The following is a 25,475-nucleotide window of genomic DNA, read 5'->3' on the forward strand; positions in this document are numbered from 1 at the left end:
ATAGAAGGAAATAGAAACAGCATTCTGTAAGAAATGAAATGTTATTTATATGTATTAGTTTTGTCATAAATTATATGCTGTTATATATTTAGTTATAATTTTTAGATTCTTAGTATATGTTAGCATAATATCCAAATGCGTGAAGTACTAGTTCCCCTCTATTCAACACTGGTTAGGTCTCATCTTGAGTACTACATCCAGTTCTGGACACATTTTAAGGATGCAGACAAACTGGAACAGGTTCAGAGGACAAGGATGTTCAGGGGACTGGAAACTGAGAAAAGAAAGAACTGGGCACATTTTCCCTTAAGACTGATAGCACTCCAAATACTTGAAAGGTTGTCACAGAGTGCCAGGATTCTTCTTGATTATCCCAGAGTGCAGAACACAGAATAATGGGCTCAAGTGACAGGAAGCCAGATTTTGACTGAACACCAGGAAAAGCTTCCTGTTAGAGCATTACAATGGAACCAATTACCTAGGGATGGTGGGCACCAACACTGCAAGCATTCAGGAGGCAGCTGGACAGGCTCCTGTCATGTATACATTAACTTGGATTGGCCTTGAGCAAGGGGTTGGACTTGTTGGCTTTATGGGTCCCTTCCAGCTCTACTGTTCTGTGTTTCTATGTCAAATCATTTATATTTAAACATTCCTGTCATGCTTTGTACTTGTCTATACAATGTATTTCTCAACTTTATATGAATAAATAAAAGGAACCAGTCTATGCTATGGCAGTTGCAAAAAGAGGACTTTTTTGGGGGGGGGGCTCTTTAATGCTGCTCCTAGCAATTTTTACTATATTTGTATGTTTGGCTTTATTGAGCTATTAAAATTCTATAAGCCACTCTAAGACTAATTGAAGGGCAAGATATAACTCCCAATATAAAATTTCAAAAATTGGGAGAGATCCAATGTAGCACAGATGCCCACTTGTGCAGTGGGACTTTTCTTTTACTTGCCCCCCAAATTTGCTTGAACAGATTTTGGGGTGGATGAGGGACAAGAGAAACCAAAGTCCTACGTAAGGCAGGAGACTTTATGCCATAATCCCAAATGCCATACCTTGGTATTTCCTCAAGTTTATAAGTAGTCTTGTCTGTGCACTTTGAGACTTTCCTGGCATTTTCCAAATGTGGCAGGGGTTGGTCATGCTCTTAAAACAACTTCAAGCCAAATTTAGTAAACACAAGTGGTTTTGTTAATGTCACCTCATAGCTGCACTTTCCAAATAAATCCAGGAAGGAACGTCTCCTACATTCAGGCTCCTTTTAAACTCATTGTGTCTAGGCCATAGTTTTCTCATACGAGTGCTACTTCACTTTCTAAACCCTTACAAGCCCAACCTTTAGAATCCTACTGTACTAAAATGGCAAGACTCAACAGTACTTCAACTGACAGACAGCCTTATGCTGCTATACAACTAGCTATGAGGCAGATGCAGCCATCTTTAGGCCAGGTGATGGAGACAAACTTATTGCTGAATTTTATCAAAAGGCTGTGTTAAATGTTTGAGTAATCTTTATTGAATATAAAAGTTGCCAAAAGTGAAAAAATACATTATATACAAAACCCATTGTCGTTCGGGAGTGTCCAATATTAAAGAACTATCTATCATACAGAACTTTGAACCTTTTCAGCACTTTGAACCGTTTCAACTTGTGGCCTTGCCTCAGTCTGTAAAAGAGAAAAGAGTGTAGTTTAACACGTTTGATTTACCAGATCAGTTAACTCATGCAACAGCTCTTAAAAGGATTAAACATTTTTTGTACAATTGGTCACTTAAATGTGGAATGGCTACCTTTTCACAAAAGCCATTAACTATAACTATGTTTAGATAATCTGTCTTACGTCTCTTGCTATACTTTAGATATTATGAAAAATTAGGACTCCTGAATAATAGTACTTAAGGATGCTAATCTCAAAGCACCCAGGAGATGTATGTGCTGCTATCTGCAAGTATATAGAACTAGTCTAGTAGCCAAACTTAGGTCAGATACAGATTTCAACATGCATTCTGATATGAGCAAATTTCCAACTTCAAGAAGTCTGGGAGAGAAGATCAGCAGGCAATTAAAGACTGACAGGAAAGGTGTGCCTGGGAAGGGAAAAATACACACAGACTCCTGACTCGACAGCCCACCTCCTCTTCCATTTTCTCTGCAACCTCATTTCCACTGGGGGCAGCATCACCACCACCATTGACAGCCGGTTCTGGTTTAGATTTCTTAGCTTCATTGTCTCCCTGTTGAGTTTCTTCCTCTGGTTTCCTCTGAAGACAAAATTGTTTAGTCTTCATCAAGTACTACTTCAAATGTAAAAGTCTTAATAAAGAATATCTAGTGTCATTATGCATGAACTATTAATTAGCAGCTGCCAAATAAGCTATTCTCTTAAACTGTTCTGGGCCAGAGCAGAGGTTACAAGGTGCATGCTGCTGCTTCAGAAGTTGAAAGATGTCATCCTTCAATACTGAAGGCTGTCAAGCTTTGAGTTACCTTGCAATCTACATGCAGCTCCAAAGATCAGAAAGCAGAGTCTACAAAACACATAAAACTCTCTAACTATATGGAGATTATTTGTTTAAGAGGATACTAATGCACGTACTGCTCACCAACTCGACATACTAATTTTAAGATACAAATGTAGTTGTTTCAGACTAGCTTAGTCATTTTCATCAATTCTCCATTTCCACTTGAAATAAGGGAACCCAGTTCAGCCTGGCTGTGAAGTTCAATTTCTATAGACTTCAAGCTACCTTTGCACTCTGAACCTCTACCCTGGGCAATTTTGCAGGTCCTTAACACAGCCAAGTTTTCAAGTGCCTGCAGGACCAACACAATTAAGCTTTGAAATTAAACCAGGGTGAGTCAGATAGGGTGCTGCACAGCACAAAACCATCAAAAGCTATGAAGAGAGCCAGATGGTTCCCAGACTGATTGGCTCCCAGTGGAAAGAATCTTATGCAGGATTTCTAGAATTCGTACAATCAGGATGATTTAAGTTTTTAACCAACGGGCTCACTACTTCAAATCAGTCATTACTGTATTTGTTATAGTCTGATGGGACACACCTTTTTTCTAACAAGATGAGAGATGTCTGTAATACACTGAGATGCTCCATCAGCTTTTTGTCCAACTGGGATCTATTACAAAACAGAAGGTAAAATATGAAGTACTATGGAACAGCAACATTAAACTGTTTGCTTTTGGGTTAGCATCACTTACTGTTGAAGTTAAACTGCTTTCAGTCCCTTGTGGAAAGCTTGAAGAAGATCCACCAACCTGGAAACAAAGAGACCCATCAGTCTAGAAATTGCTATTAGAAGTTCACTAGCACTAAAGCCTCAGAAACTACAAAGGTGTCAAACGAATTACACACTAGCTTTGAAGCTCAACTATCTGTAAAGTTTAAGGCTTAAACAATAATGCAATAATGAGGAACCTGGTCTGTGATTGTCAGTTTTTCTGCCTCACTTGCTGACAATTGTTAAAGAGTCACAGTAAGGCCAACAGATGTTATGTGGAAGGTCTGCAGTCAGGGTTTCTGTAGGCCCTTGGCCACAGAATATTGGAGAGGCCCTTGGCCTTTCCCTCTCCTCCTCAAATCACACCCCTCCCACTTAGTCCCACCCCTTTAAAGTAAAACACATTTTGATCAATATAGCAACCTCTGATTGTCAAAGAAAAACATAAGCTTTAGCATTTCACTGGTTTTCTTTTTAATTTAGTCAACAACAGAGGTAATTAAATCCACTATCTTGTAAATACTTATCTACAAATAAGTCCCACTGAACTCATTGGGGCTTACTTCAGAGTAGACATGTGGGAGTGAACTGTCAAAAGTAGAATTTGGGACTTAACTTAGGTAAACAGAAAATGCACATATACATAATGTAATTATCCAAAATAAATGTCACTCCCTCTTCTACAATTAGAAATGTAGTCTTACTTCCATTTGTGGCAAGAAGTTATTTGTGGAACCTTCAATGACAGTCCACATGGTGCCCTCCAAATGTTGTTGAACTACAATTTCCATAATGCCTGATAATTAGTTTTTGCCATCTGGGACTGATGGGTATTCCTGGCTACCCCTGTTGTAGTCTATCCGATTAGATTAACAGTTAACTCCATCCCCACCTCCATGCATTTCAAACATGTCTAAAAAATTATACGTCTCTCAAGTTTTATGTCTGACAGTGCATTCCGGTCAGAGGTAGAATTAAATCTGCAATCCTATACACTTACCCATCTTGTTTCCCCCCAAACCAGCTCAAATTAAGAGTAAAAACAAATGAATTTAAGCAACTTGTTAAAGCGAACACCTGAAACCGTATAAAAATAACACAGGGGAGAAAGTGATGAGACACTAGACACAAAGCCTTGATAAAAAAATACTTCTGAATGTGTGCAGTTTTGTATTTTAAAAACTTACTTTACTCATAGTTTTTGGTCACTCAGTTACACTAATTCTCAACGTAACCTACCTTCACATGAGTGTTGCGAAGATATAAAAGGCAGAATTAAAATGGCTGAAAAGGAGATTTAGGCTACAGTTCTAACCCCGCTTAGCTCAGAGTAAGCCTCATTGAGTTCAGTAAGACTTACTTGTAAATTGATATGATTAGGATTGTGCTGCTAGTCTTTTATAGTTTCAAAGCTTCAGCCAGCCTTCAATCTAGCCCAATTACTATAATCCTAAAGCCATTTTGGTTTACCAGGAAGTTATGATGCATAAAGAGACTTCTGCGCAAATGTGTATACACTGTACTGTTAACTACACAATGTTTTTTTAAATGAGCGCTTGGACTTTAGTTCAACTTCTTACATTTGCCACAGGGAGGGGTATCTTTAACATCCACTCACACATTGTGTAATAGTATCTGCACAAAGTAGCTTCTAGGAGTACCTGTCTTATGAAGAAGCATCCTGATTAAAGGAATAAGACATGAAACAGGAGAAAAAAGGGGAAACACCAGTTCTTTAGAACCCAAGAAATTCCTACTGCCGGGTGCCCAAAACAGCTCACTCATCAATCATAGCTCCGAATTTGCTCATTGCTGAAAACACTAAAGACAGAATATCCTAGCCAGAAATTGCTTTTTAGTTTTTCTGGCAAGTTTTGCTTCCCCCCCAACCAATGGCTAACTTCCCCCCCTTTAAACGAAAGTTCATTGTCAGCAGCAGAGTCCCAAAGGTGCTATAAGCCCTCATGAGGTCCTGCACCTATGGCCAGGGCCCCATCTAGCCCCTCCCTGCTGCCAGCCATGCCTGCAGTTTTGTTTCAAGAATAAGGGCCACATCTAGTGGTGCAATGGAGCTTCATCTTCCTCTCCTGGCCCCACCCTCAAAATCAGCTCTGGAATTGGGGGACTCTCCAGGGCAGATCTTGGTGGCTGGGGAAGAAAACAGAAGTCCAAATGTGGTAGTAGAACCCTACTGGCATAGCATTGAATGCAACCTGAAGTTTGCACTAAAATTTTGCCATTATAGTACAGGTTTTGTCACCTTCAATCAAAATCCCAAATAAACAGCATTTAGTGAAAATAAGTTCTCAACTCAGTGCTTCAAAAGGTCATTTCTACTAGAATTTAAACAAAACAAATAAATAGTATCATCATTTTCCCCCTAGTTTTATTTTGCTCTCTGTTGGCATGACTGTTATTTTGTAATCAGTCCCTCTCTAGCAGAAGTTCACAAAAAAACAATAGGAGAAAGGCTAGAACTCACCAGAGTTGCTTTCAGAGCCAGTTCAGCCACTCTTGCGCTCTTTTGAGACTCCTTTGAATCCTCTATCTTCTCTTTAATTTCAGGAAGCAGGCCCTTGAGTTCTATAATTTCCTTCTCATCCTCAGCTGATCCCTCCCCTTTTGCTTTTAGTCGTTCAGTCAACATCACTAAAAGGGGGAAACTTGTGAGGTGTTATTAGTACTGTTTGAACGATTTACGCGTTAGTTCTGGCCTTTGCACCAGATTGTAAATTATTTGTCAAAACAGGTTCTCAAGGATCAGCAGTAGCCCTCAAATTTATTGCAGTTTGCTGACTTATTAGCCCTCTTAACGCTCCTCCATAAAGAAACTAGCTCTGTAAAATCTCCAATACTGAAAATTTGGAGCTTGAAACAGAGAGCATACAATAGTGAAGACACTCAACTAAAACTGCACACGGAAGCAGATCAACAGCATTTCACTTACCCGTTCTTGTATCAATTACTTCCATTGATTTACTATACTGTAGCACTGCTTCATCGTACTGATTATCATAATGAAAGGCCAACCCCAGATGATAGTGAGTCTCTGCCAGCAAGCGGTCATGGGCCTCCAAGTATTTCTGCTGAATTGCCAGGCAGGAACGGAACTCTTCTATAGCTTGCGAGTAGTTTTCTGCACAAGAAAGTAAAAATAGGACTTTCACCTGAAAGCAGACATTTTCATGAAGCAGAAGTGAATCATAGTGTAGAAAAATGTTTTTATACCAGTAGTTTTATAACTTGCCATGATTCCAGTACCAAATTTTAAGAATATAGGACACTGTACGTTTAATATAGTTCACTTGAGAGATTAGTGAAACAGTGAACTTAGCTTGTTTAACTTGTAGTTTAACAGCTGTGAACAAGCAAGGAGACCACAACGTTCCTTCCCATGCCTTTTCCCTTATTCAGCAGTTACATCCTGGATTAGTTAAACTGCAGTTAGCCGTTGTATCCAGAAGAGGGAACTGTGGTTTAAGATTCTCGTTAGTAAACCAACATTAAACTGCAGTTGTTTTGGGTAGAATAGTTAAATGCAGGAGGTAAGTGATAAGGAAGGATCAGAATGAGGCCAGGGACCTCTACTGCTTGTTCTTGGCTACTAAACTATGCTTTAGCGAGCTGGGGATCATGCATCTGAACTAGGGACCTGTGAGCCAACACACCACAGGGTATAGAAGTCACAGATCTACTGTGTACTTCCTCTTAAATATAGGTAAATGCATGGCACATTGTAACAAAGCACAGCAGTGTCCAAAATATAACATTTAGTTGATCCAAATCCGAGCAGCTACAAAAATGTAATGGACATGTAGAACAGTGCAATATTTTAAGCAGTGGCAATATGCAGAATATTAGAAATTAGTCCCCTGCATGCCTGAGCAACTTTAAGATAGTTACCAGATTCGATGCTAACTTCTCCTAGTTTTAGATGAGCCTGAGCAACAAGGAGCTGAGCTTCTTTAGTGTCCTGTCTAGATCAAGAAGGCAGAGTCAGCAAGTTCGTCATAATACCTTTAGTTGTATAATAAAAGATAGTTGTTAAAACTCCCAAGACATACCTTTTGTATATTACTTTTGCCAATTCCAGCATATCCCAGGCCAGTTCTAAGTTTCCAATGTCATCTTCTTCACTATCCTAAAGCAAAGTTATTTGAAAGAGTCAAGGTAAGGGATTGGAAGGCACCTACTTCCTATCCCTTAAAATAGAGGTCCTTTGGGAGGAAGGGTGGGATGTAAATTCAATAAATAACCACCAACCACCACCATAGAAACCAGCCCCCATAGAAAGCAAATAGATTAACTTTAGAAAAGCACATTAGCTCCAGATGAGGTAGCAAATCCAATAGCATACACCATCCCCCTCCACAAATAGAATTTATATGCCAAAGCTTCTGCTGACGATACTTAACACTATTAGGGAAACCCACACCACCACCTTACAAAGGAGTCAGCTCTGTTGCAGTAAGCAGAAGAAACTATCAGTATTATTTTTATTACATCGTCTCATTTTATTTACTGTTTGGCCATAGGCCTCAACAGAGAATTCAAACAATAAAGGACAGACTAATGCATACAAATACATTAAAAAGACATTAAAAATACAGTTAAATTAACCCAAAAATCAACGGTCAACATTAAAAATCTATTTATATATCTATCCAACTTACACAGGATTAGCTTGGAACTTTGCTCGGAGTTTCATAGATGCAAGAGCAAATAGAGCCACCCGATGTGTGATCCTTGGATCCATATCCGACAAAAGGAGACCGATGGAAGATGCTAACTGCTCTGGGGCCCGTGTAATTTTTATTACATTAATATTCTACCTTTCCTCCAGTGAGCTCAAGGTAGCATGCACGGTTCTCTCCCTCCCCAATTTTATCCTAACAACCCTAGAAGTTGGACTAAGACAGTGTCTGGCTCAAGTTCACCCAGTGAGCATCATGACCAAGTGGATTTGAACCCAGACTTTCCAGGTCCTATCTAACACAGCACTCCAACCACTACACCACAGTTTCTGTCTCTTCCATAACCTAGTATGAAATCCCATTCTCTTCTGGTGGGCACAGAGAAGACTTACGAGGGGAAAGGGTCAGCAAGAAAGCACAATGGCTGTTGATTCAAGCCATTATTTGTGATTAACCCCTTGTCAAAAGGAATTTACAAGACCAATTTGGAATATATTAATTTCCCTCATATATTTGTTCTGATACTATAGTGATGACATTTTAAACGCTGCTTGCCTCTGTTGCATCTTACTCCTCCAACACAAATTGGCTGTTCAGCCAACAAATCTTTCAGGAATAGGATTACACAGATGTTTGGAAAGCACTGGCATTGAGTACTTTGTTCTTTGTCCGTAAATGGGATTTAAAGTAACTCTTCCTGTGTTCGTTCCATATTAAGAAACTTAAATATGTAAGACATCACTCTGGACCTTGGGCAGCTATAATTTTAATTCTTGATCCAAAAGCACATTCCCTCACAGTGGTTCTAGCTAATCATCAACAATTCCCATGTCAATTCAGTTACTGCCTAAGGGCTTTTCTGAAGTTTGCCTGGTGAACAGCTGAATTTCCTTGCATTTGACCTATCTTCATAGTTTGGACTGTAGAAAGAATTGAGTACCTAGTTCTTATCTAACTGACTTGCACTGAATGATAAAGGCAGGAAGGAAGAAGTAATGCCACAAGAGGATGCCTTTTCACTCAGGTTTAACAAGTGGTTGTTTGCAGAGAATTACCTCAAAAGGTAAGAGTATTGCCACCCTAGGTTTGCAAGAGGGGATACCAATTAAAAAAAAGTATTGCCTCCTACAGGCCTGGCTTCTGAGAACAGAATGTTGGACTTACCTAATAAATTCATTTTCTGCAGGGGATGGAGGGGATCCTCAGATAGGTTGTTCCTCCCACTCTCTCCAGTAGATAGGATTATGCAAATTGATGACATTTACTCGCAATGGGAGGACAGCCAATACTCTTCAGTTCATAAGTGCCACAGCCAGAAGACCAGCACCAAAGAATGGCAAAGCAACAACCCAACAGAACAGAATAGAAACAGGAACAAAAAAACCAGAGGGAGAAGAAAAAATAGCTATAGGAGCCTCCCGCTCTGGAACTGATTATTTGCATAGTACTGATAGCTGCATGTCTCCCCACCGCACCAACACCAATCACTGGATGGGTCAGATTACCTCCACCCCCTACAGAAATAATGACAGGGTAGCCAACGAAACCTTCTTCCCATTGTAATGGGCTGGAAAGAAACAAAAAGGTACTCTGTCTCAAGTATGTTATACACACAAGGTCTATGTGCAAAGCCCACCAGACATCTAGAGTGCCACTCGCATTAAAAACAAAAGAGCCTGCTGAATCAGACCAGTGGCCTATCTACTCCAGCATCCTGTTCTTACAATGGCCAGCCAGCAACCCACATGCAAAGAGCATTCTCCTCTCCTGCAGTTTCCAGCAACTGGTATTTGGAAGCATACTGCCTCCACCTACGGAGGCAGAGCATAGCCATCATAGCTAATAGGCACTGATAGCTTCTTCCTCCATTAATTTGGACAATCATCTTTTAAATCCATCCAAGTTGGTGGCCATTAGCGTCTCTTGCGGAAGCAAATTTCATAGTTTAATTATGTGCTGTGTGAAGAAGTGCCTTCCTTTGTCTGTCCTAAACCTTCCACATTCCTAGTGAGTCTTGAGCTCCAGGCAGCACCATCTCTTGAATGCTATGGAAAAAACTGAATTTATCTTGGACATAAGCATACGGTCTATGCCCGAGTCCTTGAGGAATATGCACAATTCCTTGAGTGCCAAGGATGTCACAGGCTCAAATTCCCTGCAGGTTGGTGTCACTTACACCAGAAAAACAGGACTTTCCAGCTCAACCACTTCAGAGACACCACACTTTACTGTAGTGCCTTCATGAGGGCCTGTAGGACTTCGACAAGTCACCAGGTAGGATAGTGATGAATCGGAGGTGACTTAAACAAAGTCGCCCCCTCTGGGTAGCACTTCATATGAGAGGCAAGCCAACAACGCTCCGGGGGCAAAAGACAGAACACACCATTAATACTACCATCAGCTGTTTCAGAGTTTTAGGATGCAACTCCTGGTCCAAGCCTGATTGCAGAAATACAAGCACCATTGCACAAAGCCCTTTAATGTGATCTCATCAATGCAATATGTGCAAGTTCTACCAAAGGCCAGTAAAGTAACCACTGCACTATCCCAAAACAGGGTGGAGAACATGTTCCCGAATGAGAAGATCTATACATAGCAAAAGCCTCTCCAGGCTGTACAGGAGAGAAAGGAACCACAAGTAATATTTTGGTCCTCACTGCATGCACCTTTCAAAAAACTCCTTAGTCATGGCCATGAATGCAAGTCAGTTATAGACAGGCTATCTGCTTTAAACTCTCACAACATACGGACAATGGAATGGAAAAAGTTTGTGTTAATGGCTAAGGCTGAAGTTTCTGAAGACTTGAAAATTAGCTTCAGGGCTATCCTCTCGGGGACCCCTTCAAACTTCCCATCGCTTCGTGTGTAAATTCTAGCTTTAAAACTTTAGCTGTTTTTGGCTACTCTGCAACACTACAGTATACAAAGGATTAAAAACTCACACTAAACATTTGCTCTGCTCTGCTTGCATTTCACACTTCAATATAAGCGGGACTGAAATTATGATGCATCAAAATGGCCACCCTGCTAATCAAGCTTCTTCTGTGGAGCTTCTACATAAGAGTCAGTCTGCTGGCAACCAAAGAGGAAAAAGCAGCACCTGGGATTTCCCTCTTGCCAGAAATACCCTGGGAGCAAAGCCCCTCTTAGCAGCCAGGCCAAACTGTTTTCTCCACTGTGCTAGAGAACTGGCCTTGCAGAAAGGAGCCTGTGAGCACATCACCTCTCAGGGCCACAACTGAGAGAAGGAAATTTCATTTGCCTCAAGGATATGGTGGGTGAATAAAGCCCTATCTTTGTCTAGCAGAAGAGATGGGGCTTCCTACCTTTTCCTGAACCCTGCTTCAGGGAAAATATGGCACCTGGCGCTGGCCCTGCCTCAGAATCTTGGGTCACAACCTTACAAATCCAGCAGCATAATTTGTCTTGTGCCACCAGAACTGGGGGTGGGGAGGACTCCAGTGGATTGAGGCCACCCATACTTTCCTTATCACTTACTGCCTCTGCTGCCTTGGCCTCCAGCACACCGCAATACCTGTACAGGGATGTGCCTGATGGCAATGATTGCCCAGGCCATTATCATCCAGGCATTTCTCCTGAGGTTTAGTCAGGTTCCCAGACTCAAGGGAGATACACCACCATGGGTGAACTTGGCTTTATAGGCTCTGAGGAGATAAGCAATACCAACATGGGTGCACTTGACTTTTTGGACTTTGCACTTCCATCCAAATACTCCAGAACCTGATGCTGCTGCTACTGATACTTGGTATTTCATCCACCACTTTCAACGGGTCTGCCTACCCATAGCAGAAACCTGGCATTCCTGCAGAGGCACCACCATCAACAGTGTGGGATCCCCTTGCCTCTACTGAAGAGTCCACTGATAGAAGTGGGACTGCACATTCTCCTTTCATTACAGAGGCAAAACAGAACACTATTTTAATCCCTTTCCCTCTTAGGATAGAGGAAGGAAAGATATGGGGCCATGGCCCAAAAATGTTGCCAAGTGACTTCTGAAGGTGAAGAAGATGCTGAAGAGTTAGGCAGGAAGGAACTAAGTGTGTAGGCTGACCTCCCACTCAGGGTAAGTGCCATTAATTTGCATAATCATGTCGAGTAGAGCCAGTGGGAGAGACAACCCACCTGAGGATCACCTCCTGCACGGCAGAATTAAGACAAGACAACACACATCAAGCATAACCCTTCCTGCTGTTTTGACTTGTTTTTGAATGATTAGTTCATGATGTCAACAGTTAAGAGACTGACAGCAGACTGAGGGGAAGAATAAAGGGGAGAATCATAGAGGTCAAGACTAAAAGGCCTTTTAAAAATATATAGACAAGAATCTAGAACAGGTCAAAGGTCAACAGCTGAATAGACAAGACTAATCTGAAAAGCTGCTTTGAACCTGGGAGACAGCCTCCTCAGCCTGCCCAATCCAACCTGCCCTGGGTTGTGATAGGAGACATCCCTATCTGGACGTGTCCTTCTAAGAGGACAGATGATGGGAGATGGTTTGACTCTTCAGAATGAGACAGATGCTACTGGTGAGAATGCTATGCTCACTTCTTCAGCGTAACTAGCCAGATTCTTAGGCGAATTCCAGCCAGCCCTAAAATAAACATGACTAGGCAAGCAGATGCAGAGCATCTCTTCTCTAGTTACATAAAATTACGATGAAGATGCAGAATATACATTATGTTCCCAAGAAAGCTAACATCAGCAAACAAAACACAAAATAAAGCATACAAACTACTAAAGCAAATCAAAACAAACAGCCCAATCAAATAAGACATTACAGTCATATTACTTTAAAAGCCCACGAGCAACAGAAATATTCTTGCTTGGGGTCTAAATGATAAGTAAAGAGGCCTCTAGGCAGGCATCCTTGGGTAGACATTCCAAAGGGGGCATACAAGGCCATTGCTTTTCCTCAATAGAGCATCCAGAAAGATCATAAAGTGCACTTGCTTTGTTGTTTGTACAGCACAAAGATCTGTTAGAGCAGAAGCAGACATTTTATGCCTTTTTGGCTTCTAGTTGCCCTAAGCCCATGCAAAACCATTCATCCTGGCTTGTATCTGATATTAGATAGATTTTGTTTACATTACCTGGAGAACTTTGGTTTTGGGCAACTAACAATTAAAATACTGTTCCAGCAGCTGAAGTTACAATCTGTGGGAAATGCCATACTGTGTACATGATGTCAAGAATAACTTTGGTCAAGCTAAAATGGTTCAACCAGAGGGAATTCTGAGAGCTTTGTGGATCCCTGGGACACTCTGCTGGGGAAGTCCAAGGCTCAGTGCCAGACAGGCAATTTGCAAAAGTTAAGACACAACTGAACCTTATCTGTTATCTCTTATCTGCTTCCTGAGATCTAAGTCAGGGAGAATGGGTACTGCAGATCAGGACAGCTGGGTGGGAATGTCTAGCCCCCCTTATCTTCAAAGAAGGTGACCATGGAAGCGGCGCCTAGGATGGCTAATTGGCCGTTGCCAGCAAAACTCCATAAAAATCAAGGGTGATCCTTCAGTTAGTTGTTCCCGCTTCTGTATCCCATTTCTAACTTCTTGACCTGCCTGACTGCAGTTACGCTGTTGGGGAACCAAGTGTTGCTGAAGCGAGTATGGATAGTTTGTAGGTTTTGTTATTTTCCATTGTCTGATTGAATCTCTCACTATTGATATGCCTATGTATCTCTTGTAGCCTTATTGAGGGCAATTAGCTTTTAAGGAAACAAATGCTGCTCTTTTCGTATGTACTTTTCTTTTAAATAAACTACCCTTCTATTAATGGTGTGTATTGCTTGGGTCTAGATTCTAAATTCAGCCTTTCATCGCTGGAAGATACTGACTACCGTTGATTAGAGTGGATTAATGCCCTAGAACAGAGAGGGTAACAATAGGTCCGCTCTAGGATCTCAGTTAGCACTCTGAGGCCCCCTTCCTCAGAGTAGGGAGCTAAGAAAAGGGGTGGTGGCAGTTTCTACCGTAAACCTAATCCTGAAAGAAGGAGAGTTTGCCTGGGAAGCAGTGACCCAAAGAGATTGGGACTGCTCTCAGAAGCAAAGACCCCCTTGGGGTGCTGAGGACAAGAGACCCTAGGAGGGCAATCTTTGACACATGCCTATTCAAGGCTACATCCTTTTTAGAGCATCTTCTAGAGGTTTCCCTTCACATGAGCCCTTAAAAATGAATGTGATTTTTCTAAATGGGCATTAATCTAAAAAAAGTACTTTATTATGATCTAAGCATACAAGTATCTTAAATGGTTTACTTGAAAAACTACAAAATGCAACTCCGCATACTGAAGGGAAGCCATCCATTCAGCTACTACAGCCACAATCCTATGCATTACTTCTGAGTAAATGTGTATAGAACTGTACTGCCAGTCTTTTAAAGCTTTAATATTTATTGTGCCAAAATATAACTAGCAATCCATTTTAAGATGCAGACCTAAGTATCCTTAGATGTAAGGCACATTTAAGTTGTTGTAGGAGTGGACTTAAATCTATGGAACCGTGAAGATGTACACTTCTGGAGATCCAGCTCTGGGATACTTTTAACAGTCTGCAAAATCAGCTCCATAACACAATACGACAGGAAATAGGGAGGACTCCACTGTTGATGGCCACTTAACTTTTAGTTTTGGGGTTTTCAATCAAGTTAAATATTATGGTATTGTTTAAGCAGGGCATAACAAGTATGACAATTATATTTACAATTTGTGCAACATCCAAGACTAGGAGGCACAGCCTTTAGTGGCATATCAGGTGCATTTTCAGCACAGGCTGAGCAAAGCTACACCCTACCATAATCCTCTATCTTCAGAAGGAACAAAAGCACCTCAACTTGCCTGCTTCAAGCCACTTACTTTTCCTGTGCTCTACAAAACAGTTAGGGCTATTTTCATGAAGCAACATTTTTTCTTCATGACAGTAATGTTCAATGAGCTCTTTAACAAGCTTGAATGTTCATTTTTATATTTCACCTTCTCCTCAACAGTAGAGTCGTTTTCTTTATCCTCTTCAACAGTAGAATCATTTTCTTTATCCTCTTCAGCTTTGTCTTCTTCTTCTGACCCTTCTGTTTCTACAATAAGAGTTTCTCATTAACACACACACACATCTGTACATAAATCCATTTTACTAGGCTCTGTCTGCTTTATTCAGGTGTATAGTTCTTGTACCATCATTATCTACCAATAACACTTCCAATCTACCAGTGCATGTGGTTTGGCCTGGCAGCTTTCTGTGCACAAGGGCAACCTTAAGACTCCAATATACATTCATATCAAGGTGCGAGAGTGCGTAGATAACAAAATATCTCAGATGTCCTCTGCTCTTTATTACTCAAATTTAAGTTTTGCTGCTTGCACAGCAGTCCCTGACATGTCAAGTAAGCTGAATGTATTTTAACATACTTTGAGCCTTTATAGCTTCCCTCTGTAAATTTTGTTTACATAGTAATGGCAGTCTACTAAAAGGGTAAGAAATATGACATCTGCACACTTCTTAGAAGTAATCAGTCCCATTTGCTACTTGGGAGTCTCAGTTTAAAATGGACTATTAATGTTTCGAATTAAGTGTCGCTACGTAGCTTCCAAGAGAAATGCACCAATATTTACCATTGGGCACCAGCCCCAAGAACTGTGATAGACTATGGAATAGCTCAGGCAGCTATTCTGCAGTGTCAGGGAAAATATGCCCTTTATAGAACAAAAACCTGACTTTCTACCAGCTTCTCAGGTTCTTAGCAATACAAATGTCCAGCGACGACAACTTTAATTTGTTTTAAGATTAAGAACCTTGCTGAATCAACTACATTTTTGTAAACACTGGGCTGCAAGATCAGATTCTTTTTTAAAAGCAAGTGATACAACTACTTTAAGCTATTTTAAAACCAAAAACACAGAAATCTAAAGGAAGTGCATGCCAGCCCTGAAATTAATAGAATTACAACAGTGGGGCTGACCTGTCATCCTCCAGATGTTGTTGATCTACAACTCCCATCTGCCCCAGCCTGCATGGCCAAAATGGTCAAGAATTATGGGAGTTGTAGTTCAGAAACATCTGGAGGGCCACAGATTAGCCACCTCTGAATTAGAAATGGACTAGACTCTAGCCACTAGAGTAAACTTGCCACTGGATTTTATCCCTAGATATGTCTTTTTAACATTTGTTAGACAGTTGTATTATTACGATGTTTATCACGTTTACAGCTATTTCACTGCTTGGAATCTCTCTTGTAAACAGGTATTTTCAAGATGTTATTAGTTAAACAGCAATGCTAAAGCAAGGGAAGCAAGACATGAAAGCGATATAGTCTGTTACCTGTACTTGTTCTAGTTGTAGGCCTGAAAGCAAGGTAGATTTTAAGTTCTGTTTAATACAGATCCGTAAGCCAGCACCTTAGTGTTGCTGTATTTTGGTAGACCCTGTTGTTCAGGTATATCCTAATGCTATGTTTTCAACTGTTTAGAGTTAATCTTGCACTAACATCAAAGCATGCAGTGAATATCCATTCAGTGTTCTCTATAAATAATAGTTTTTGTATTTACTGCTCATGCTAGTCACAGCCCCCCCCAATTAGCCAATTTTAAAAAAATCAACTTGTTAGTTAAGATTGTTTGAATTTATCTGTTCCTTTCAGCTTCAAAATTGTCCCCTGGGTGGATTCTTACCTGCAGCACAGAGAATTCTGAATGGATTAGTTTTACTAAGGGTTAGCTTTCTAAAGCAATCCACCCACAAGTGTTTTCTGTCCCTGTTACCTTCGCCCTCTCCCATCTCGTCATTCTTTTCTTCCTCTTTTTCTACCTTAGCAGCCACTTCTGCTTTTTCTTCAGTTTGTATTTCATGTGACTGCTCGATGCCCCCTGAAGGAGTAGTTTCATTTGAAGCTGAAGATACTTCTCTTGAATCCAAGGGTTCTTTTAACTCTTCCTTCTCTTTCAAGTCCACCACCACTTGTTCTGTGGTATTCTTCATGTCCTCTGTCATTTCATCAGTAGCTCTGGCTGGCTGCTGTTCTACTTTCTCTGGCTGGCCCTCTACTTTCTCAACCGCCGTCACCAATTCTCTCTCTAACTCACCTGAAGCTTCTACCAATTCCTCTACTGGATTGTGTTCTACAATTGTGTCTGCCTGCTTTTCTGCCTCTATTTTCTCTGGAGCTCCCATCCCAACTACCTTCTCTTCCTCAGCTGCTTCTCCTGCAGCCACTGGCTTTTCTATAGTGTCTTCCCCAGCTCCCTCTGCAGCCTCTTCTACCACTGGCTTTACTTCCCCAGGTGCCTTGTCTGGAACCAGTACTCTCTGTACAGTAGCATCTTCCCCAGCCTCTACCAGCACCACTGGCTCCTCTTCTCCAGCTGTCCCTTCTGCAGCCACTGGCTTCTCTCCCCTAGCAGCACCATCTTCTAATGTTACCTCAGCAGTTACTTCACTGACCCTTGGTTCTTCTTGCATAGCTGCCTCTATCTGCTTTTCTACCTTCTTCTGCTCTTCTTTTTTCTCCTCAACAGTGATATGTTCTACATCCATAGCTGCTTCGTTTACTTTCTCTTCCTTGGCTGCTTCCATGTCAACATCCTTCAGCTGCATGTCCACTCCAGTATGTACCAGAGACTCTTCAGAAGTTTTTCTGGATTCATCTTTTTCCCCCATGGCATTATATACCTGCTCTCTTAATTCCTCCCTTGCTTCTTCTACATGTTTAAGGAAGATCAAGCACAAACAAATCTTCGAATTTAGTGATAAGCATTCATGATCTTCACATCCCGCCCTCCGTCCCACTGATGTCTTGTTTCCAAGTTACAGCACTCTGGAATTCAATACTTTTGGACATTTAACCTTAGAACAAGTGCTTTCCACAACACTTGGGGCTTACAAGGAGTTGCGCTTAAGCAGTGAGTTGCATGCCAGCAAGAGTCACAGCCAAGCAAGAGATGCCAAGCTTTGTCTAGATGAGACATGGCATTAGATTGCAGAGAAATTAAGAGTTCAAGGATAAACTATCCACTTCCTTGAGTGTGGTCCTATTGTTACATGATCTACACAGCAACGTATCTTAGGTTGCTATGGAGTAGATGCTACTGCACCATAAAGATTTAGGCCACATTGTGCTAGACACTAGGTGGTGTTGCAAGAAGCAATAATCTTGCGAGTTTCCATTCAGTTCATTCATAGAACATCAGCCCAATTACTTCAAGGTCTAAGGACTGTCAGCTAATTGTTTCTATAACCATGAAGTACAGAAATCAATGTTTTTACTCAGAAACAAAGCTAGGCCCACAAGGTGGAAATGGCTGGGTTCAAACAAATGCTTCAACCAGTAAGTTTATAGAGGCACTGATCTTATTAAAAGCTGGTTTTTAAGTTTCTTACAAATATGTTTTTTGGGCAATTTTACCAAATCTTTTTAGCTTTGGTTAAAATTCAAGTCCCTTAGCATAATGAAATCACTCATGTCTATTATTCACTTGGAACACACACAGCTTGGCATCTCTATGATGTGTTAAGGCAGCTCTACATACCATCTATATTATCAGCACTTTCTACCATAGAGTCTTCTGTCTTTTCTTCTTTTTCTTCCTCTTCTTCCACCTGCACCCCTTCCAAAGCATTTCCCAGCACACCATTTTCCATTCTAGAAGAGATCATTAGGCATTGCTATGTTTCATTTCACCTATTTAGTGTTCACAAAGTAGATGTGCTGAACTGCAACCCCAAGTGCTCTTAAGTTAACTTGAGGCTATCATGACGTAGCATACCAGTAATAAGACTGTTGGGGCATTCACCTAAAAGCTAATGTGTATCTTTTGGGGAGGTTTAGAAGCTATTCTAGATACTTAACTCAGGGCAGTGAAATACCAGATAAGAGCTCCAAAAGTTACTCTTAACTGCATTAATGGGCGATGATATAAAAGACTAGTGAAACTCAGCATGAAGTAATGACATTTGGATTTTTGTCACAGTACATTTGTTGGACAAGATTTGACAATCTTGCCCCCAAAACCCCAAGATTTGTTTTGGCTCTGTCAAGCACAAATGTGGTGCCATAATAAGCCACCACTCCCTCCATCCCCTGAAGTTCCTTTTCCAAGGTCCAAGCTTAGAACTGTAGAGAGGAGCAGGAGATTATCTCCTGACCTTGTGCTGCTTTTAGGGCACAGCATGAGATCAGGAAGATCCTGCTCCAGATGGGAGTGGGCGATGATGATATCCTGGAAGCAACACTTTGTTGGCTGGCAAGAAAAGCCAAACAAAGTTTGCTGACTTGACTATAAGAGTCTAGAATGGCTACCACTACTTTTGGGGGGAGGGGGGGTTTACAGTACAAAAGGTATTGACTTTAGCTCTGTGTCCTGGAACAGCAGATGTAGACTGAGTTTAAGAATTAGGGAAAGCATTGAACAATCTTGTCCTGCAACCACATTTAGAATATTGCTCAGTTCTGGTTCTTTAACTGAGGATTGGAGTACTTTCTCTACAAATAACTGAAAAGATGCTAACTTCAAAGACAGCCAAGCAATACATATTAACACAAATGGGGGGTGGAGAAACTTTTAACACTCAGGCTCTAGGTCACTCAGTGCAAGTGACTGGCAATAGGATCAGGACAGGTTGAATACCTCAGACATCTTACAGAATTTGCTACCATAACATGTGGCTACGTAGCTTAAAATGTTTTTTTGAAGCATTTGATCAATGCATGAAGGATTAAATCTGATAACTGAAGTGTCATCATCCTCTGATAAGAGAAAAACCATCGTGTCCTCCTTTGACAGTTATTCATACAGTGACCATTCCCACAGCAGCATTAAAATAGCCGTTATTGAACTTTAAAGGTAGACTCCTGAGTGAAACCACTGCCTTACAACCTATCAATATGTGTAAATAACCGTAGCAATATCATGTTAGGAACGTTTTATGAATGTTGACTGTTTCACCTTCATTGTCAGTCTATTTTTTGCATTGCATGTCATCCCGACCTCACTGCTCAAAATCGCTCTACAGCCTTGTGTATGCATACCTGCACCTGCATAACACTTCATGAATTTGGTGAAGTGGACTCCAGTCCATGGAAGGTTATGCCAGCCTTCCCCAATCTAGATGTTTTGGACCATAACTCCCATCAGCAGTGCTTTCCCAAGCTGGTGAAAGTTAGCATATACTATATTAAATGTGCTACTCTTTTAAGGTGCAAAAAGCCAATTTCTTACCTACACTAGCACACCTTCAGTGCTCTGATGAACCAATTATTCCTTTGCCTTCTACCATTCAAAACTAGTTGTGACGATGCAGACTAAGTATTCAAACCACTAAGTGGCCCACAAACAGGATACATCATCTTACCTTGCCAATTCCAAAAGAGATTTTCCATAGAAAAAGTAAGCTTCTGCACACTCGTCTCCTGTTTCCCCATACTTGTGAGCCCTACAAATAACTTCCAGATTAGCAGGGTGCATTGATTTGAATAATACTTTACATTTATTACTTTCTGTATGTTAAACACAGGAGCAAATTTGACCTCTAAATGTTGATTTACAACTAAACACATGCTATTATTTATCACAAACATGGCCTTGTTGCACTGTCCACATTTTGTACTTTTACTCTTTTATCTATAACTTAATGTCTTTAATATATTCCTTTATAGGGTGTCTTATGACCAATAACCATGACAGTTTGAGAGGTTAACTATGGGAATAGAAAGGTTATTTTCATAAGGTAAAAATACTAATGTTTGGTAGCAGACTGCAAATAATCATATTTGAGAAAATTATCAGATTGGTTCTTCACTTACACAGAAAGCTTCCTTTAATTCAATATATCCAGTGGAGGAACAGATTTCCTTTAAAGATTAACTATAGGACTAACGTATTTATTCAGATTTAAAATTAACAATGTTATCTCAGGCTTTTTTTTTTTTTTTTACAGTTCCTAGAAATCCAACTTGTTTAAAAAAATCCAACAATTTTTTCATCTAACACGTAAACTTTCCCCATCTCTTTATTAAAGCTGGCTCAACATTAAAAATGTGATGGGACTAGAGAATTCATTACTTCTGTTTCAGCCTCATGAAGAGATCTGAAACCGAGTGATAAACTTTTATGAGGCAGAACATTGCCAGTAGATTAGTACATCAAGAATCATGCAAAGGTAATGCTCAGAATATCTAGCCAATTAAGACTTCTACTTATTCCTGTGTTAAAAGTTTGGTAGTGCTTACAAGCCAACAAACTCAAATCCTAGAGTTGATTGTATGAGACTTCTATGGATATTTGAAAAAGTGTGGACAGAAAGTTGTTTAAAAGTATAAAGCAGTTATTCTTAACCCTTTTTTGTCAGATTCGTTTGATAATCTGATGAAAGCTATGGATCCCCTCCCCAGAAAATGCATATAATACACACCAAACTTTACAATTTATTTTATTGCAGTGGAAATAGTTTATGCCCAGGTCATAGACCCCCCAAAACCCACCAATAGACCCCTAGGGGTCCATGGACCACAGCTGAAGTACCCTGGCCTAGAGAGTGGAAGACCACTGCTCATATAACGAGTTTTAAAACAGCTACATCAGTTGCCAGTTTGTTTCTGAGCCCAATTCAAAGTGCTCATGCTTGTGTTTAAAGCTCTGAATGACTTCAGTCCCAAATATCTGAAAGACTGATTCCTTCCCTACAGATCCTCTGAGGTGTTGAGATCGGCAGAAGGAGCTCTCTTGGTAGTTCCACCACCCTCAGATGTTTGGGGGGATGTGGCTTGGGAGAGGCCATTTTCTGTGGCAGCCCCTCAGTTGTGGAATTCCTTCCCCAGAGGTATGTGTCTGGCACCTTCACTGTACAGCCTGTGTCATATGCCAAAGATGCACTCTTCACCCTGACTTTTGACACTCGATATATTTTTTCAAGACCCTAATTGTGAATGTAATTAGCTTTAAACTGTTTTTAAAAATGTATTTTAGATTGTTGTGAAAGGCAGCTAATACATTTAATAATTATACTTGTTGCCCCATAGACATGCATAACATTCTCCCTCCTCTGCTCCCATTTACTATATTAACATATCCAAAATGGGCTGAGTTAGGCAGCAATGCAGAAAGCACGCAAAACTGTCACATCAGAAAATAAGATCAAAGCTAAGGTATCCTGAGGTGAAATATAATCAGAATGTAGTTATCCAGATCATGTTATGCAGAATAAGCTAGAACCTATGTAACAGATGGGCATCCTGTGCCACCCCCTTCAAAGTTCCCTGAAGCTGTCCCATTTTTTTTTATCCCATTAGAGTTTCTTCCTTACTGTTTTGCTTCCTCCTTATCTTTACTGCCTTTTTAGAATGCTGCCCTTTTCTTTCCATGTAGTTGCAGAAACAATTAGAGGGGGCAGTATTTTTTTATAAAGATATTGATCCATCCCCACCCCCGCAGTTGTATAGCTTGGAATAAAGTTTTATATGAGAAAAATATAGTAGGTTTCTGCCATATGTATGTGTGTAGTATATAGCATACTAAAATCAATTACTTTCGCTTGTCTTTTAGAACAGTAGCTATGCTAAATACACCCTCTGCGTATTTATTTGAGTGTAACACCATCAAACCCAGTGGAGCTTACTTCTCAGTAGACCTGCATAGAATCGGGAATTCTGAGAAATAAATAAAATGTTACTATGGTTAATTAAATTTATATTCCACCCTTCCTCCCAGAAGCCCAGGGCGGCAAACAAATACACTAAAAGCACTTTTAAATTCTTTTGTTTTAAACATGTTTTGTTTTAATATTTTAAATTATTTTGTTTAATATGTTTTAAACATATTAAAACAAAACATCTTAAAATCAATTCCAGCACAAATGGAGATAAGGGACTGGGATAAGTTCTCTACTTGAAAGACTGGTTGAAAGAGGAAGGTCTTCAATAGGCGCCAAAAGGGTATCTAATATTTAAATTGAAGCATGATGGTCTTTTGCAGTTCAATTAATCCATATCACTTGTTCCTGGCTTTGTCCACAACTACCACCTGATTTCCCCAAGGGAATGCAGCCCCAAAGGAGGGGGCTGTTTACCCCCCCAACCTAGGTAAAATACTAGGAAAGATTCTCCCCTATCATATGATACACCCATCATGAAGATTCAACAGAAGGATTACAGATCTCATTACTTACAACAGACTAGCAGCTTCCTGGAACGCATTAACAGCAGATGGAATATCTCCCATTACCAGGTTTTTCTGCCCCAAACCGAGTTGTTTCTTGGCTTCTGCATCCACATCAATGCTAGAAACATAGAAACAGGTTTGTTAGCCACAACACTGTAGATGTCTGAATACTAATTCAATGAACAGCGAAGTTGGTAGTTCTGCGAAGCTTCTGGTAGGAGCAGACTCCTACTAACTTCATTGCAGGAAGTCAGTCTTGCGACCCTATTTCAGACACATACACGCTATTTCTATGTTTGTCTAATTATATCTCACCTCTCAGTTCTTTCATCAGTAGAAGTAGAAGGAGCAGCAGTTTCTTCTGCCATTCTGAAACTGAAAATCTTAAGTTAGAATAGGTAGGAATAATGTTCCCAATTGTCCCAGATAGCAAATGCTTTATAAACAAGTATTATAGCACATTCAGGTAAATGACCGTCACTGGCATATTATTCTCTATATGAGCTGTTGGTGCTGATAACTGTTAGCCATCTCCTTCATGTATACCATTTATTTCATACATCCTTTTTATATGGAGTCACAAAGTTACCACTCCAACAGTCTATGCACTTTATGCAGCCACATACTGGAAATTAGTTAAAGAATGTCAAACTTTGTTTTAGCGGTACTTTAACGACTTTTTCTACATATGCTAACCTGTTAAGTGCTATGAATGTGATCTACCATGCAATAACCTATGTACTTCATAGTCAGAAGATACTCAGTGGATATTGTGGTTTGACATCCACCACATATAAATAGGTAAGTATATCCTGCCAAATCAATTACAGCCCTCCTAGCCACAATATATTTCCAGACTCCACACAGGGCTGCAGTAATAAAAAAAAGTCAGGTTCCTGCACACCTTGGAGGAACAGCAGAGTAGAAATTTATCACACACAGTCTGGTAGTACATTGACTAAAATGCCAGCTCTGATTCAATTATCTTAGTAGCTTCAATTACTTAAGCATCACTTGCCCCACCAGAAGAGTAAAAACAAAAGAAATTATTATAGTACTCAGAGGTGCACAGATCTTTTGACTACATGCAGCTGTCTCTGGGACAGGTAACGGCTATCATAAGATTTGCTAGAAACATACAGGTTATACATAGTACGTCCGGTAGAGAAAAAAGGTTAACGAAAGTTAGTGTAAAGGCAAGCTCAAAGAGCAGTTTCAGGCTCTAATTTCTCGAGCCGTTCGTTAACTCTGATGAGAACAGAAAGTATCGATAGCCAATCCTCTCCAAAAGCTATTCCAAGGCAGGAATCTTACGATGATTACGCCAGTTCTAGTACAACCAGATACTTTATGGTATCATAGAGAAGGGTTGAACAGAATAGACCGGACAGACTTACGTCCGCCCACCACTGCCTTTGAAAAAATATACCAGAACAATATCAGTAACTTAGGTTTATCAAACACACAAAGGCAGTGCCTTAAAAGCCACTAATTCACTCCTCCACAAAAGAAACTATACACGTTCTCTCAAGGAGAAAGACGTTTACCTCAGAAGACAATAGAACCCCCTTCCTGCCTCCTTCCCTCGTCAGATCTTTTGGCGCCAAATCTCAACGGTCTTTTTCGACAGGCCAAGATTGGATATCACGTGACAGGGCCCTTTCCCCCGCCCCCTTCTCTCTCCTTTGCTCACGCCGGACTGATGGACACTGAAAATGGCGGCCTAAACGCAAGTCAAGTCACGCGGCGTCTCCGCTTTAAGGAGCACCGCCGCCTCCGCCGTGGGAAGATGGCACCGCAGAAAACCGCAGGTGGGAGGATTAGAAGTGAAAGGGGGGGTCGATAAAGAGCTACATGGTGTACGGCAGCAGCATCCGCTGCCTAAAACATATCAGAAGAGGAACAAACCCGTCGGTCGCTCCATAAAGAAATACCTATGTCGTCGCCGCCACCTTCCCCATAACTCAGAACAAAAAACTCCGCATCCCCTTCTTTCTTACCCAGTTCCCAAGGGAGGAAACCTAACTCGAACGCCCCTATATCTTCGAAGGCGATGGCAAACAACTCCCCTCAACGCCCCAACAGAAAGACAGCAATCAGTAAACGCAGCCCACCGCCCCTCCAGATGCTTTTATAGCCCCCTGAGGACACGCCCCAGCGGCGCGAGGCACGCTCTCAGGGCAATTTGAACTACAATTCCCAGCATGCTTTGCTAGTGCCGATCCGGACTTTCAGCAAGCCACAATTCATTCCAAGGCATAAAAGACTATACTGTAGCAGTCTCTTAACGAATAGCCAAGAAAGCCTTGATCATATTGGAAATATCGCCTCCCCCTGCAGTTCGATTGGTGTTTCGGGAAACGCAGTCT

The 25,475-nt window shown here is 40.8% G+C and overlaps 1 protein-coding gene across 3 annotated transcripts; it reads right to left on the minus strand.

Moving 5' to 3' along the window:
• Positions 1–1,503: 1,503 nt before the first annotated feature.
• Positions 1,504–25,230, minus strand: NASP (nuclear autoantigenic sperm protein). Of its 3 annotated transcripts, XM_061632757.1 has the most exons (15): positions 25,107–25,227; positions 23,422–23,481; positions 23,114–23,224; positions 20,303–20,383; positions 18,481–18,593; positions 16,717–17,652; positions 14,935–15,035; positions 7,312–7,388; positions 7,151–7,224; positions 6,195–6,383; positions 5,730–5,896; positions 3,228–3,284; positions 3,074–3,145; positions 2,144–2,272; positions 1,504–1,677 (listed from the first exon to the last, which is right to left on the minus strand). In XM_061632757.1, exons 2-15 carry the CDS (start codon positions 23,472–23,474, stop codon positions 1,615–1,617), a joined length of 2,223 nt encoding a protein of 740 aa, XP_061488741.1. In that variant the 5' UTR covers positions 23,475–23,481; positions 25,107–25,227; the 3' UTR covers positions 1,504–1,614. The 3 variants fall into 3 exon arrangements, with proteins under 3 accessions (XP_061488741.1, XP_061488742.1, XP_061488743.1); XM_061632758.1 differs by lacking the exon at positions 2,144–2,272 and having other exon boundaries at positions 25,107–25,230; XM_061632759.1 differs by lacking the exon at positions 16,717–17,652 and having other exon boundaries at positions 25,107–25,218.
• Between the last annotated feature and the right edge of the window lie 245 nt (positions 25,231–25,475).

The sequence above is a fragment of the Rhineura floridana genome, chromosome 6 (genome assembly GCF_030035675.1).
Source record: "Rhineura floridana isolate rRhiFlo1 chromosome 6, rRhiFlo1.hap2, whole genome shotgun sequence".
Taxonomy (NCBI): Eukaryota; Metazoa; Chordata; class Lepidosauria; order Squamata; family Rhineuridae; genus Rhineura; species Rhineura floridana.

Excerpts from the sequence above, each read along its gene's own strand:
- NASP (XM_061632757.1), bottom strand. The coding sequence starts at position 23,474 with ATGGCAGAAGAAACTGCTGCTCCTTCTACTTCTACTGATGAAAGAACT. Across the intron at positions 17,653-18,480 it reads AAGTGCTGATAATATAGATG|AAGAAGCAAGGGAGGAATTA; the intron begins GTATGTAGAGCT and ends TTAAACATGTAG. Across the intron at positions 7,389-14,934 it reads ACTCTACTGTTGAGGAGAAG|GATAGTGAAGAAGATGACAT; the intron begins GTGAAATATAAA and ends ACTTTGCTTTAG.